The following is a 15,652-nucleotide window of genomic DNA, read 5'->3' as shown; positions in this document are numbered from 1 at the left end:
CTGGGGCAGTGTTTGGCAGGGCCCTTGCACCGCTCAGGTGCAGCCAAGCAGCTCCCAGGTGCACCTGGGCCACGTTGGATATAATGGGAGGTGAGGGGCAGCTCTTACTGGTTGAACTGGGCTCAGGAGGGAGGTCTCCTGCTCTGTCTGCTCAGCGGTGACTGAGGGGCTCTCTGGGTGGGACAGGGATGTGGGGCTGGGATGTGCCATCCCTGGGGCCCTCTCCTTGCCCTGGACAGCTCTTGTGGGATGTGGCTGTGTGTGACTGGTGCAGTGGCTGGGGTGTGATACCCCAGTGACGCTCTGGGTGCCCCTTTTTAGGCACAGGCTGGCAGGACTCGCAGGGTGTGATGGGACAGCCCCTCCTGGGGCTCCCCTGTCCCATCCCTGCCAGGCTGGCGTGGGAGAGTCAACAGCACTGATACCAATCTCAGAGCGCTGCTCTGCGCAGGCACTTGGTCAAACAAAAGGCCTGGGTAAACATTTGAGGAGCAAACACCCATAAAGGGAAATTCCCAAGAACCTTCCTGTAACCACAGGAGCTCTGGCTCATCCCTCGGGCCTGCCCCAGTGGATTTTCTCTGGGGTGAAGGTGAGTGTCTTGTCCCTCTTCCTTGTGCTGAAGGGAGAACCAGGCCTGAGTGTAGAGAGGGGAAGGGGCTTTATTTGGGGTGATGGGCAGCAAGTGCTCCAGGCCGTGTCCCTCCCCCTCTGCCAAGGCCAGCACTGTGACAGGGACATCTCTGACAACCTGCCCAGCATGGGCTCTGTCCCCAGGTTCAATCTGGTCCCTGTGTGTCACCACTGAGTCATCTGGAAGAGCTGTGTCTGCACAGCGAAGCACCAGTGTCCCTTCTCTTTAGTGACTTGTCAGCCCCATGTGTCCCTAGGAATGCTCTGGAATGGAACACCAGCCTGCTGCCCCAAAAGAGCCTCCTCAGTGTCCTTCCCATTCCCATGAGTGCCCAGTGGCTCTCCTGCCCTGCCCAGCACCAGCACCCTCCTCCCACAGGATCCCAGGGCAGGGCTGGGACCAGCCCATGGCCTCCAGCCCTCAGCCCTGAGGGGCTGGGCAGGGGCAGCTCCGGTCTGGGGACCTGGGGGTGCCCACACAGGGCCCTGGGGGGGCTGCAACTCCTGGAGCCCAGGGCTGAGGTTACGGGATCCCCTCAGCACCCGCCTCCGCTGCGTGCGGTCCCGGTCCCTCGGGTGACACTGGAGATGTGGCTGCCATCCATGACGTTGTCTGCGAAGGGTGGCACCACGGCCAGGTCCAGGGTGGGCATGGGCCGGAGGCGCTGGGCAGCCCCGCGGCGCAGCCACCCCCGGTACTTATCCCCGGCCATGAAGTACAGAATGGGGTCGAGGCAGCTGTTGATGCTGGCCAGGGGCCGCGTGACCTTGTAGGTGAAGTTGACGATGTTGAGGGTCCGGCAGTTGGCCTGGAAGTAGCGGGAGGTGTAGTAGAGGGTGCGGGTGATGTGGAAGGGGACGAAGCAGATGGCGAAGACGACGAGCACCACGATGATCATCTTGATGGAGCGCCTCTTGTAAGAGGGCATCCGGAGGTCAGGGCTGGAGAAGTTGGACTTGCAGAGCCGCTTGGCCATCAGGCAGTAGCACAGGACGATGATCAGGAAGGGCACCCCAAAGAGCAGGGCCATGATGGAGGAGCTGTAGTGCACATAGTGGTCGAACTCCTCGGGCTTGGTGGTGTCGTGGCACACGGTGATGTTGCCGTTGGAGCTGGTGGTGACGAAGATGAGGTTGGGAATGAGGCAAATGGTGACCACGAGCCAGGCGGCCATGCAGATGATGCGGGCCTGCTTGGTCTTCACCCACTTGAGGGAGCGGATGGGGTGGCAGATGCCCACGTAGCGGTGCACGCTGATGCAGGTGAGGAAGAGGATGCTGCTGTAGAGGTTGGCATAGAAGAGGAACCGCACGATCTTACAAAGCCCCGTCCCGAAGGGCCAATTGTTGCGGTCGGCGTAATAATAGACCAGGGTGGGCAGGGACAGGACGTAGAGCGTGTCCGAGAGGGCCAGGTTGACCATGTAGGTGGTGGTGGCGTTCCAGGGCCTCATCCTGGAGATGAACATCCACAGGGCCCAGGAGTTGAGGGGCAGCCCCACCACGAAGACAAAGCCATAGGAGATGGGCAGCAGGATGAACTTGAACTCCTCGTTGAAGACACACTCTGCCTCAGGCTCTGTCGTGGTGTTCCCTCCCAGCCAGGGAGCCGGCGTCGGTGTCCACAGGGCAACTGGGAGCGTCCTCACTGGAGCAGCCATGTTCTGCCAGCCAGACCTAGGGAGCAGTTCATAAAAGCACACTAGTCACTGATCCTGACCATTGTCAGGCACGAAGCATGGAAGGGAGCCAAAGCTGCCAGATTTTCTCCCCCTCCAGGAGCTCCGGCCACTTTGATTTTTCTCTGGTTTTTCTCAACTCGCGTGCTCGGGCCTCGCGGGGAGCCGGGGGGGCTCTCGGCAAAGCCTTCCCTCTGCAGCCCCTGCACTGACACCCATTAATCACCCGTTAATCACCTCTTTGAGCCGGCGCAGGGGCGGCTGCGCCGCGCGGAGCCGGGAGCGGGCCGGGGACGCAGCTCCGCGCCGGGGACAGAGCTCCACGCCGGCCCCGCCGGGAACAGCCCCACGGCTGCCGAACAATGAGACCTTGATGAGCACCAGCAGCCCCCGGCCAGGGCCAGCGCAGCCGCTGGGAAGCTGCCGCAGCCTAATTGGCACCATCCTGACAATGCCGCTGCTCCCGAAGGGCTCCTTGGGAGAAGAAAGGCGGGAGGAGAAGAAAGGCTTGTCCGGGGGAATGCTGTGACCCAGAAAAGTCCTGCAGGGGCTGTTAAAGGAGCCTTTGGGAGAGAGTGTCCCTGGACAGCGAGGAGCCGCCGGGTGTAGGGAAGGGATGAACTGAGCCCTGTGGAGAGGAGCTGCTGGAGCCGCATCCCAGCTCACGGCAGAGCAAGTTCACAAGGCCAGCAGGACATTCCCTCCTGAAAGCATTAGGATCAAAGGCTGGGATCTGTGAACTCCTGGGAAGTCGGCATGAGGACAAGCTGTCAAAGTTCAGAACTCTCTTCTCGAGGGAAAAGGGAGGTTCTGCCACCACCATGGTGTCCAGCAAAGGACTGGTGAGGGCTTCCTGTGCCTTGACCACACCATCCACCATCCCTGGTGAAACGATTCCTCCAACAGAGGATGGATGCTTGGATGAGTAACCGGAGAGCAGGAGCTGCTGTGCTGCTGGTGGAGGTGAAGGTGTAGCCAAAACCATATTTGATGGAGAGAAGGCTGGAGCATCTTCCAGTTCCCTTTGTCCAGAGCTCACCCAGGAGGTGACAGGCACCAGGACAGAGGAGGACTCGGGGCTCAGGGATGCACGTTGGCTGGAGCTGGTGCTACAAGGTAGAAGGACATGTCCTCTCAGGCTCCTTCATCCCTTGGCTCCCTCATCATCCCCCTCCCCTTTCCCTTTTCCGTGAGGATGAGCAGGCTTCTCCCAGCAGGAATATCCCACAGGGTGTATCTGTGGGATCATCCCTGCCACGCCCTGCCTGGAGAGACACCCGGGGTTGACAGAGGTGCTCATAAATGACTCAGCAGGCAGGTGGGACAGTGGGGCCGGGCCCCTCCAGCGGCGCTCCTGGGGCTCTGTTTGAGTTGCAGGCTGAGTGCCGGGCCCACATCCAACACCCTGCGGCTGCCGGCCCGCCACAGCTCCCGCCTTTATCGCAGGGATGAGTTCAGAGAGCAACAGGCAGGTCCTGATCAAACATTAACAGTGGGGAACAACTTGGTTTGTTTTCCCAGAGCCAGGAGGGAAAACAAGCGGTAGGAAAATCTGAGCTTGCAAGCGAGGTGCCAGTGGTGGTCCTGGCCCAGGAGCCACATGTCCCCAAGCTGCTGAGGACAGGAGGGACCAAGAGATTCAATTTCCTCTTCCAACCTCTGAGTGCAAGGGAGCACAAAGCCCTGAGCCTGACCAGAGTGGAGCTGCTGCAGGTTCAGTGTCCAAAATCAGTATCCCTGACACAGATCACCAAGCAATTAAGATATGGAGAAGACAGTAAATAAAAATTAACTATCGAGTGTGAGAAATGCATAGGGAAAAATCCTGAGCAGCTATGGAGTGCTGGACTGCTCAGAGGAGAGCACAGGCACCCAGCTTCTGGCAGCTGATACAGCCTGAGCGCAGTCAGCAGTGGGATTTAACCATTCCCAAGCACATTCCTTTGAGGATAACCCCCGAAAAACAGAAATGCAGAAGAAGATGACATTTGGCAAGTTATATCTCAGCAGGTTTCTTGCTTCCTCATCTTAGTCACAACCAAAATCAGTGATTCAAGTTACTGATTCACATCAGTCCAGCCTGAGGACACATCACCACCAGCCCCATTCCTATTCCTTGCAAACTTTCCAAGCAAAACTATCCTTGGCCGTGGGTTTTTGAGGAGGGATCGAGGTGTGAGCCAAGAGTTGGAGCAGGAGATGGAAGGCACTGCAGGAGAAGGACATGGAGCTGGAGAGATGGAAGGTCCTGGAGGAAGAGGACTTGGAGCAGGGAGATGGAAGGTGCTGCAGGAAGAGGTGGTGCTCCTGTTCTGCCCGTTTTGTGGATCCACAAGGAATGCTGGGGAATCCCTTGCCCATGACAGACACATCTCCCAGGGATGCTGCCTATGGACTGGCCCCTGGTGTTCCCCAGGAAGCAGCCAGGGGTCCTGGAAAACACAGCAGTAGCCATGGGCCAATGGGAAGGGGCAGGGGCCAGCTGTGGGACACACGTTGAGGGCACGTGATGCCCTTGCCATAGGAATGACAGCTTTCCCCCAGCTCCTGGTCCTGCAGATGTGCCCAGCCAGAATGGTCCTTTGGCCCCACTGGCAGCACCAGTCCCGGTGGGATCCAAGGGTTCCCCCAGCCCTGGGGATTCATGGAGATGTTGGAAAGGCTCCAATAAAATGAATGAGTGGAACAACACCAGAGCAGACTCTGCCTCAGAGCCAAAGCCCTGCTGGTGGGACAGGATGGGAATCGTGGTGTTGGGGATCATAGAGCAGCAGGCAGGAGCTCGGAGAGGGGAGTTGAGAGCAGATTTTGGATCAGCTGCCAAGGGATGGGTGAGCCTGGGACTGGTTGCTGCTGGAGCATGGGAAAAACAGGGCTTTTCTCCTCGCCTAAGCCCTTGGAAATTGCAAAACAAGGGGAAATTATGCAAAACATCCTGCAAAAGGACCCTTGTCCCTAATCACCACGTGGTTGGTGCAGCCAAAGCCCCGGCACAAGGGGATGTGACCTAATTCCAATCCTTCCCTTCGCCTGGAAGAGCAGCCAAGGCACGCTCTGTCGGGGCACCTCCCCGGGGACACCAGTAGGGCCGGGCGTTTCCCTCGCTGTCCACCCCATCCCCTGCCCCGAGGTGACCCTGGGCAGGGTGGGGGTGAGGGTTCCCTTCCACCCTTGCTGGGCTGTCCCTGTCCCCCTGGGAATGGGCAGGAGCCCACGGTGTCAGGCTGAGCCACGGCAGCACCAGGGCAGCTTCAGCCCATGAGGAAACAGAGATTTGGGGGATGGAGAGGAGGATGAAGGAGAGGAGGGGCTCACACCGGGAAGGATGAAGGCCCTCGGTGACAGAGAAAGGAGGTGGCGTGTTAAAGAGGAGGCTGTACAGAGGGATTTGAGGGCGGCGGAGGGCTGGGGAGAACTGGCTGACCCCCACCCCGCACCCATCCAGCCCTGCAGATCCCACCTCTGTCCCTCGTCCCCGGAGCCCAGCTGGGACTGTGTGCCCATGGCAGGGCTGTCCCGGCTCACCTGCAGACCTGGGCGGCTCTCAGGAGTGGGGCCCCCACGGGGACAGCCTGTTCCCCACGCGGGACGGGGCCATGCCGGGGGCTGCGGGCGGCCCTGGCCGTGCCCTGCCGTGCCGAGTGTGCCCGCTTCCCGCGGCCGGGAGCAAAGTGCCCAGGGAAGGCAGGGCTGGAGGCGGGCAGAGGCGGAGGCAGGAGCTGCCGCAGGGTTCAGCCCCACTGCGCTCCCATCCCTCTGTTGCCCTCGCAGGCTTTGGGCCACCTGCAGCCCCCGAACATGGGGCATGGTGGCCTGTCCCGTGGGGTCACAGCCCTTTTCCCAGGAGGACCACGGCCCCTCAACCACGAGGGCATAGCCCCTCATCCTCGGGCACCGTGTCCCCCCGCCCATGGCTACCACATCCCTCCACCCATGGGGACCATGGTCACCCAACCACGAGGTCCATTGTCCCTCACCCATGGGTTGTGTCCCTCAGCCCATGGGGACTACGGCCCCTCACTCATGGGGATCACAGTCCCTCAGCCAAGAGAGTCGTAGCCCCCCATCCCTGGGTCCCGTGGCCCCTCGGCCGCCCCAGGGCAGCCCCCCTGCCCCCCTGGGTCCCGGGGTCCCGCAGCCCGCGGCGCTCTCCCGCTGGCCCCCAGCCCTGCGGGGCAATCCTGAGGACAAGGTGGCCACTGCCACCTTGAGGCCAGCCCGGGCATCGTGTTCCCAAAATCGGGGCCACCTCGGGTGTCGCATAGCCGGGACACTGCCGGGGTGTCCCTGTGTTTTTGGGGAGCACCCCGCTCCCTGTGCCGGGCAGAGCAGAGCGGGGGGGACAAGGGCTGTGACAACCGAGAGCTTTGCGACGGGCAAGGGCAACCTCGAGGGGTCGGTGTGCAGGGTTCCCATGGAACAGGGGGAGGTGAGGGGCAATTCCTTGACCATCCAGGACACCGGGAGCCAGTGTTCCCTCACCCGGCCCGGCACTTTCCCTCCTTGCCCTTGCGCAGAACCAGGTGTGCAAACACGCACCCAAGTCCCTGACGCTTTATTCTGGATAGTGACAGCAAAGGGAATCCTGTAAGGAACCAGCGCAGCAGCTTCGGGAATTGTGCTGAAGGGAAAGTCCTCCGGGAACACCGTCTGAGCAGGGCTGAGCAGGAGGGAGCAGCTGCCGAGGGCACGAGGGTGCCCAGGGCTGGCACAGCTGTCACTGCATCCTGGCAGGCTGCAGGTCGGCGGGAGGAGGAGCCTGAGCCTCCAGCTCCAAAGCACCCAGCGCTCCCCGCTTCCCGAGGGGCTTCGGCGCTTCCCGGCAGGGCCGCGGCGGCGGCTCCAGGGCGGGGTGGGTCTGGCGCAGTGGGACCTCGTGTCTGTCCCCCCTGCAATGCGGTGACACCTGGTCCAGCTGGCTCAGGTGAGTGGCCACATACAGCGAGCAGTCGCCCAGCCCCGCCGTGTCCCTCGTCAGGACGGCCGACTTGGGTCTCTTGTGGTGGCCCACTCTGGGGGGGCTGAGTGGGTGCCCACGGGACGGGCTCGGTGGCCCACAGCGGGGCCGGACACCCCACGGTTCCTCCTCTGAGGGCAACGGGACCCGCGGTCCAGTGGGGCTCCGGCTCTGCTGGCCCCCGGTCGAGCCCTCCGCCTGCTTCTTGGGGGCTGCTCCGGGGGCCGGGAGCCACGCGTTGGGGACCCCCTCGAAGATGAAGTAGGCGGGGTTGGTGTAGCCGCTGGCCGGCTCCGGGAGGCTGCGGGGGCGGCTCCTGCGAAGCACAGGGAGGAAAAGGGCTCAGCATCCCCCCCCCCGGGGCTCCGGCAGGGCTGAGCCCACCTGGGGTACCTGAGGCGCTGCGGGCGTGGGTTGGGGCACACCGGGGCCTCTGCCGGCGGCTCAGCATCCTCCTCCTCAAAGCTGATCCACTCTGCAAAGACAGAGCGGTCTGGCCTCACCCCACGGCCGGGGGCCAGAGGACAAGGTGGCCCAGGGTGTCCCCGAGCCCAGGGCACCGGGAGGGGGCTGCGTGCGGCCGCCGTTACCGTAGAGCCTCTCGCGGGTGCCGCAGCGGCCCCGGGGGACCCGGACCCGCATCCAGCCGCGCACGGAGCCCGTCTCCTCGCCCCGGTGGAACAGGAAGGTCTCGAACTGCTGGGCCGTGGTGCCGATCGCTGACCTCACGGCGAGGCAGCACTCGCCTGCGGGCACAGCGTCAGCGCCCGGGGCTCGGGGGGCACGGGAGCCCCCGTGTGCAGCAGCACCCGGAGCAGGGTGGGTGCCACGGTCCCTCCTGCCGAGCTCCAGCTGCCAACCTCACACTCAGCCGGCTGTAACCTGGGGGGCTGTGCTTGGCACCACCGTGCCACCATGGTGGCCCCAGTGTCACCATCCCCACGTACCATAGGACTCGCAGCTCTCCACGCCCTTGATGCTGAGGAGCAGGTGCTGGTCTCCCAGGTACTCCAGGTCGGGCAGGATGGGGTTCAGCTGTGCACAGAGAGGGGGTGCTCTGGGGAGGCTGCTGCAGGGTAGGGGGCACAGGGTGGCTCTGCCCTGGGGTGTGGTGACAGCTCCAGCCCCCCTTGGGGCTCAGGGTACAGAGCCAGCGAGAGGGATGGGGAAGAGGAGGGATAAGGATGCTCCAGGGCTGCTCACCACAGGCAGATGCTTGGAGGACCAGCCCAGCTTGAGGAATCCAGGGATGTCACAGTTCTGGAAGGTGTTCTCCCCGCTCCGCTGCACCTCTGTGGGGGACAGAGGAGGACACAGCTCCAGCCAGGCCAGCTCACCCCCCCAGCCACCCCCTGCACCTCAGGCACCCCCTCACCCTCCAGGCAGTAGGAGTGGAACTCGATGTAGCACTTGCTGCGGCTCGTGGTTTTCAGGATCACCTCGATGCTCTCCCACTCGATGCAGGCCAGCGCCTCGGGGCTGGAGCCAGGAGCTGCAGGCAGGTCCTGGCAGGTCAGAGCACGCCAGGGCTCACCCCAAACTTGGCCCAAGGGGTGATAGACCCCAGCCCTTACCCTCCTTAGGCACAAACTGCGACGTCACTCCCACCTCAAAGGTGGCAAAGACAGGTGAGTGGTCACTGGTCACGATGTCATCGGTGCAGCCTGGATGGTGGGAGGGGCAGCTGGGACACAGTCCCCAAGCCCCGGGGCCCTGGGTAGCACTAGCTACCCCTGGCTGCTCTGTCCCTGGGGTCTCACTCACCGTAGGAGTTGCAGACCACGTGGGTCTCCGGGTGTGACTTCCACAGGATGCGGTCACACCACGAGGGGACATTGATCCGCACCTGGAAATGGGGAAAGCAGCTGGTTCAGTGGCCTCTCGGGTCTGGCTCCCCCAGCCCAGCATCCCAGCACCCCAAAAAGTGAGTTCCCTCCTGCCCAGACCCTATTTTGGGAGGGAACAGGCTGATGGAGATGTGGGGACTGAGCATCACCAGACAGCCCCCTCAGCACCCTGCTGTCCCTGTCCCCAGATATGTCCTGCTTGGTGGGAGGCCTCTGGAACTCACCCCTGTGGGCTTGGACTTCTGCCACACATAGGTGTCCCGGGTGCCCCGCTCGTACCGGTAGGTGGGAGGGAAGGAGATGTCACCCTCACCTGTAATCATGACACGCAGGTGGCACAGGGACCATGGCCCCTGCCTGTCCCCAGGGGGTATCATGGTCCCCACAGGAGGCTCACACCGATGGCTGGCACCCCTGGCCTGGTTCACGCCAAAGTCTCCCAGGCTCTGGGCACTTCATGCAGGGCTGTGCCAGGAGAGGTGACCCCCGAGAGCTGGGGGTGACACGGGGAGGGCTGTGGGGACCTGGTGCTGGTGTCCCAGTGGGAGGAGCAGTGCCCTTGTCCCCACACTCACTGAACCGCAGGAACACCTTGTTCTTCTCCCGCTCCAGGTTGAGCTGGTCAACAGCCAGGAGGGCTTGGAAATCCTTCTTGACTATGTGGGTGAGGATGTCCTGTGCCAGGAGAAGGGACGGTGACCCCCGGGGCTCCTCTCCCCCCGCTGGCTCCAGCCTGGCGCCTGTGGGGTCCCACCTGCATGTCCATGTCCAGGCGGTAGTTGAGGTCCCCAAACCAGAAGAGGTGGGTGAAGCGCAGGGTGAGGTCGAAGCCCCCCAGACGTTTGTCCCCCAGGGCCAGGGAGTGCAGGATGTCACTGTAGTTCTGGTTACGCCTGCAGGGGGGACGGCAGCACCGTGTGAGCCACCCCAGGGCCACCTCACCCTCATTCTGCCCCCTCATTCTGCTGGGGACAGGGACAGCCCCACAGGTCCTCAAGGCACCTCCAGCACCCTGAGACACCCACCTGCCCCGGGGCAGCCCCATCCTCCCTGTCCCTGCATCACCTGTGGGTCTTCTCGCTGCCAGAGGCCAGGTGGCAGTTGACAAAGCCGAAGGAGGTCCCGTTGAAAAGGAAGGAGACACCCACAGCTCCCTTGTTCCCTGCAGGGATGTGCCACCACTGAGCTCTGGGGGACCCAGAGGTCCTGTCCTGGCCCTCAGGCTGTCCCCTCCCTCGGGGTCCTCTCCCTGCCCCATTCCATCCCTACCCAGTGTGTTGGCGATCCCGGTTTTCACGCTGGAGGTGTGGACGTGGCTGATGCGCCGCTGGTGCTCCGGCTTCACCAGCACCACGATCTTGATGCTCCACAGGCACTGCAGGGCCACCTGTGGTGGGGCAGGGGGTGAGCCTGCCTGGCCCCCATCCTGCCCCACGGCCACGGGGGATGGGGCTGCACATGCAGGTAGGTCAGCAACCCATCCCTGACTCCTGGGGATGGCACTCATGGAGTCCGTGGGGCACAGATTTGGGGTGATTTGGGGTGGGGGAGGACCCGAGGGCTGGGGTAGGAGCCATGGGGCAGTGGCTGCTGGTGCCCAGCCCCCCGGGCCTGCCGGGGCCCAGGCTGTGCCCGCCGTTACCACTCGGTAGTCGATGGCCATGAGGGTCTTGAGGGAGGCGCAGAGGAACTCGACCCACTCGCGGTCACCCAGGGAGTTCTCCTGGGTGCCGATGACATAGATGTCGTGGGGGATGCAGGCCGTGGTCTCGTCCTGTGTGTGCCCCAAGCCCCTCGAGGTCAGCCAGGAGGCCAGGGAGCGGGGTGGGGGTGTGCTGCCTGCGGGCAGGGACACGGGTCACACAGAGGGGACGTGCCAGGCTCCCGAGCTCCTCTCCGGCACAGGCCCCGCCTGTCTCCAGGAGCTGCCGGGGTTGGGAAGCATCGTGCCGGCCCCATGGATCAGCCGTGTGCATCCCAGACTGCTTCTGGGATTTACAGCCCAAAACTCTCGTGATATCCCAGCTCCTCTGTATCCCCAGCACCCTCCAAGTGAGCGGATCACGACAGGACAGACAAAGCCCGAAGCAGCCAGGTCGGCATCTTCCCCGGCCTCCTCCTCCCACTGACCAGCTCAGACCTGAGGTTTCCTGGGACACCTCCCAAAACTCACCCAGGCTCACAGCGAGCCACAGAAGCCTCCCAGGACAAGGCCACCTTCTCCTGGCCCCTTACCCATGTTCCATGTCCCGACATACACTGAGATGAGCTCAGGCTCATCCAGGTTGGAGTGCTGGATCTTCATCAGCTGCAGCAGCTGGCAAAAGGCCTCTCGCTTCTGCGGGGGGGTGAGGGTGTCTTAGGGAGGCACAGCACGCCAGGATCAGGTGGACATCACCCCCAGGCATAGGAACCGGCTTGCAGGGGTGGTCTCAGCCCCGAGACCACTGATTTGCTGTTTCCCATATTCCCAAGGGCCCCATATTCCCCCAGGAGACGCCGTGGGCACGGCCAGTGCTGCTCACCCGCGCGCTGGGGAAGATGAAATCCCTGCTCAGGCTCTTCTGGTTGTCACGGGCACACATCAGCCTCACCTTGCTCTGCACACTCTGGTACTTGATCAGCTGCAGGACTGCAGGGGGTCAGGGGGTCAGCGGGGCGATGGTGGCCCCCACCTCCCACCACGGGGCAGTGTGAGATGGGGGCTTGGGGTGTGACAGGGCATGTGGCCCATCCCTGTGGCATCAGGCCTATGCAGGGAACCCTACAGCCCCAAAAATCCCACTGGCAGCCAGCAGGGATGCGGCAGCCCCTTACTTTTATCCTGTGGGATCACCTCCTCGGGGGAGCCGCTGCCCCGCTTGGTGACGGTCACTGTCCCCAACTCCACGTCCACCGTCAGGGCCGCACGCTGGGACTTCCCCACCTTCACCTGCACACAGGGACGCGGCTCCGGAGTTGTCCCCACACCTGCCCTGCCCAGCAGTGACTTCGGGGTCCCACCGTGCCACCAGCCTCACCTCAAAGTTCTGCACGGCCAGGGGCCTGGCAGCTGGCGGGGGGGCCACGGCCACGCTTGGCAGTGCCAGGTTGTGCCTTGTCACCGTCTCCTGCAGCGACTTCAGCACCTGCCGGAGAGACGGGCACTGTGCTGGGGGCACTGGGCCAGCGGGGAGCCCTGGGCTGTGCTGCCGCCAGAGCTCGGTTTGACAGGGGGGTTAATTTAGAGGAGGGGTAGCTGTGCCTCCAATGTGGGGTCAGGCACCTTCTTCTCCAGCGAAGAGAGGAGCTGGTTGACAGTGGATATCTTGTTGAGGAGCAGCTCCAGGTCCGGATCGCTGCTCAGGAAACCCTGCTGGGGAGGATGGATATTTTTGGAGCAGCACAGCGGCGCTGGACCTGTGGATTCCTCGCTGTGGGTCTGGGCTGCACCACAAGATGTGGAGCTCCCTGGGATCTGTAGGGGCACTCACCTGCTCCCTGGCCGGGCTGCGAGGGGACACAGGGGAGTCGAACACCCTGGCCAGGGTCTCCAGACCCGCCAGCGTGAAGTCGATCTCACTGCAGAGGAGGAGAGAGCGGACGAGAGGCGGTGTGGGCGTTTCCGTGCCTTGACACGACACTCAGCCACCGAAAGGGGACGGGGACACGGTGGGTGGCCCCGGGGGGTGTCCCCGCTCCAACCCCACTGTCCCCAGGCCACTGACCTGTGCAGTGCCCGGCAGGCAGTGGCGAGTGCGGTGCTGAGGTGCCGCAGCTGCGGGTGCCCGTGGCACAGAGCCTCCAGGTCCAGCTGCACGTGGTGGGTCAGGTACTCGGCCATGAAGCCCATGAAGTCACTGGCCGGGCTGGGAGAGAGGTGGACATAAAGATCGCCCCTGGGCATGCCCATCCCACCGCCCAGAGCGGGCAGGGGTGCGTTACCTGCTGTGGACCTGCTCCTGCAGCCTCTGGTGCAGCTGCTGCGGGATGTGGGTCCGGCTGGAGGGGGGAGCGCCGGGACACGGCACCGTGTGCCCCCAGCCTCGGGCATCCTCCCCGTCTGTGGGCAGAGTCACCAGCTCAGCGGGATCCTCCCCTCTCCCAGCCTGGCACAGCCCCCGGTCCCTCCCCCGGCTCACCCGAGTCCTCGTCCGGCCTCGCCCGGTGCACGGGGTGCAGCAGGGGGGTTACCAGCCCGTTGTTGGGGTGCTGGTAGGCACCGATCAGGTCGGGGAGGGTGCGGAAACACTTGGCTTGGATGCCCTGGATGGTCTGGGAAGGCAGAGCAGGGGAAGCACCATCACATCCCCTCCTCTGCCAGGGCAGCCCCAGCCTGCCATGTGCAGGGGGTCTGTCCCCCAAAATGTGCCCGTGGTGAGCTGGAAGTGCCAGCTGGACACCGGGCCCGTGGGGTGAGGAGCATGGGGGCATCAGCTTCCTTCAGCAGACAGGCATTCTCCCTGTGGACACCAAGGATGCTCTTTTAGGGGGCAGAAAGGGCAGCTGCAGAGGGCTGGGGACCAGGAGAAACCCTGAGGGGACTTCGAGGAGGGGAAGCGAGGCCAGGACAGACCCCGTGGGGACAGGCAGTGATGAGGTCAGTGGCAGGAAGGGACAGTGTCAGGATGCTTTGTGCTGTCGGGAGGCAGCCTCCGACGGCCCCGAGCTGAAGGAGTGGCTGCGAAGCGCCCGCATCCTGCAGCTCGTGCAGGAAACAAACCACCGCACTGCTGGCACCGCACCCCGGGCCCTCCGCAGCTGCATCCTGCCCACGCCCAGCTCCGAGGCACCGCCCGGGGCCGGGGGTGCACCCCTCCTGCACCCACCTGCACGGAGAGCAGCCCCTCGTCATCGGGGAGGATGCGGTAGGTGTAGACGTGCCTCTGGAACCTGGAAAGAGCAGGTGAGGGGCCCCTGCCCGCTGCCCACGGCCCCGTGGCAGCGCTGGGGGCCCGGCCCTGAGGCAAACAGCCCATCCCCTCCGCAGAGAGAGGAACTGAGCGAGCATTTCCAGAAATAAATCATCACCCTCAGCTCGGGGTCTGTGGGAGGATGTGCAGTGTCCCCCTGCTTCCAAACAGCGTGGGACAGCCGTGGCTCCAGCAGCACTCACTGGGGTACCCACAGCGCCATGGCTCCGTGGCTTTTGGCCAGATAGAGCCCTTGCCATGCTGCCTGTGGGACCACTGCACATCCCTGCCTGTGCCACCACCCTGTGCCACCAACCTGGACTCTGGCTAGTGCCCCGCATGCCCGGTGCCCTTTGGCACCATGTATTTACAATTTGTCCCACAAAAAGGGCCAGGCCAGTGAAGGAAAGGAGATGCATCCTGCCAAACCTGCCCACACAGATGTGTGACAAGCAGGCAGGAAGGGGGCAGAGCATGAGGGGTGCAGGCAGCAGGAAGGGTGCAGGCAGCAGTGTTCTCAGGGGTTGCACACCTGGTTCCAGGTGTAGGCATGGCAAGAGGCCCCCATACTGGGGGTTGTAGCCCCAAAGCCCCAGCATGGGAGATGCTCACAGGCCAGCAGGCAGCTCCAAACAGCTCAATGTGCCCTGAATTTGGGGTGATCCATTCAGCAGCCATGGTGCTTGGCAGGGCTGCGGGCCCAACCTTCATTCTACTCCCAAGGACACAGGGTTCTCCACTGGCCTGAGCTGGGGATCACTCAAAACCCCGGTGCCAGGGAGCTGCCACCCCGCTCACCCCACTGGCATCCCTGCAGATGGCCCTTCCATGAGGTTTTGGCAGTGCCTGGCGCAGGGAGAGGCACAGAGGGAGGCAGGCAAGGGACAAGAGACAGAAGCCACACGCAGAAGGAGGGCAGGGACTCACAGGAGGCACAGGGCGTATGCCCCCTTCACCGACTCGCTGTCCCGCACCAGGAAGGAGCCGTCCCGCCCGGCCTTGGCCAGTAGCCCCTCGGCCACCACCTGGCTGATGTCGCGGTGGTACCATCCTGCTGCCGCCATCCTGCTGCGCCGTGTCCCCGCCCCAGCCCCACATCCAGCTCAGCAGGGGCTGCTGGCAGTCACGGGGGCTGCTGGGGCGGGTAAAGGAGGGGGTGGCGTGGGGACACCGGGCCCCCGGTGCCCGAGAGCGGTGCTGGCTGCAGGTCCCGGCGGGTGACAGGGAGCCACCGAGGTGATGCTCATAGGGACGGGGAACCCTGCGGGCAGGCAGCGTGGCAGGAGCACCAGGGGGGCAGCTGGGGGAGGCTGGAGGTCTGGATGATCCTCATTACGGAGGCTCCAGCCTGCAGGGAACACGGCGGCAGATCAGCGAGGGGATCCTTCCTGTGGGGGGTCACAGGAAAGGTGGCCCTGGGCTACCATCCTGCCGTGGTGCACGGCGAGGACAGGCCACGCTGGTGGCACCCAGGGGTCCGACCTCACCCGACACACTCACCGTCCCTCACAGACGCCGTGCGGGGCTCCCGTGGCCCTTGTGGGGTGCTGTGGGCAGCGAGCTGAGTTTTTGGGGTTCAGCCGAGCGGGAGCGGAGCGCTGATGCTGCTGGGCTTCCGCCGGTGGGTCACACCGGCCCCCTGCC

General features: G+C 63.8%; 2 protein-coding genes across 3 annotated transcripts; both read right to left on the bottom strand.

The window, feature by feature from the left end:
* Positions 1–642: 642 nt before the first annotated feature.
* Positions 643–5,963, bottom strand: P2RY4 (pyrimidinergic receptor P2Y4). Of its 2 annotated transcripts, XM_069015096.1 has the most exons (3): positions 5,838–5,963; positions 2,550–3,421; positions 643–2,310 (listed from the first exon to the last, which is right to left on the bottom strand). In XM_069015096.1, the coding sequence occupies exons 2-3, from the start codon at positions 2,966–2,968 to the stop codon at positions 1,170–1,172; spliced, it is 1,560 nt and encodes a 519-aa protein (XP_068871197.1). In that variant the 5' UTR covers positions 2,969–3,421; positions 5,838–5,963; the 3' UTR covers positions 643–1,169. The 2 variants fall into 2 exon arrangements, with proteins under 2 accessions (XP_068871197.1, XP_068871198.1); XM_069015097.1 differs by lacking the exon at positions 2,550–3,421.
* Positions 5,964–6,871: 908 nt separating this feature from the next.
* Positions 6,872–15,072, bottom strand: LOC138110347 (phosphatidylinositol 3,4,5-trisphosphate 5-phosphatase 2-like). Its single transcript, XM_069015101.1, has 25 exons — positions 14,936–15,072; positions 13,925–13,988; positions 13,238–13,370; positions 13,041–13,158; positions 12,824–12,964; positions 12,590–12,677; positions 12,382–12,468; positions 12,137–12,244; positions 11,934–12,048; positions 11,642–11,748; positions 11,352–11,454; positions 10,759–10,955; positions 10,386–10,503; positions 10,182–10,278; positions 9,871–10,009; positions 9,692–9,791; positions 9,341–9,429; positions 9,034–9,115; positions 8,844–8,933; positions 8,645–8,761; positions 8,473–8,561; positions 8,217–8,304; positions 7,860–8,015; positions 7,663–7,744; positions 6,872–7,585 (listed from the first exon to the last, which is right to left on the bottom strand). The coding sequence occupies exons 1-25, from the start codon at positions 15,070–15,072 to the stop codon at positions 7,030–7,032; spliced, it is 3,201 nt and encodes a 1,066-aa protein (XP_068871202.1). The 3' UTR covers positions 6,872–7,029.
* Between the last annotated feature and the right edge of the window lie 580 nt (positions 15,073–15,652).

The sequence above is a fragment of the Aphelocoma coerulescens genome, chromosome 4A (genome assembly GCF_041296385.1).
Source record: "Aphelocoma coerulescens isolate FSJ_1873_10779 chromosome 4A, UR_Acoe_1.0, whole genome shotgun sequence".
In the NCBI taxonomy this organism is placed as follows: domain Eukaryota; kingdom Metazoa; phylum Chordata; class Aves; order Passeriformes; family Corvidae; genus Aphelocoma; species Aphelocoma coerulescens.
The sequence above is the reverse complement of the archived record's forward strand: the minus strand, read 5'-3'. Positions and strand labels throughout refer to the sequence as shown.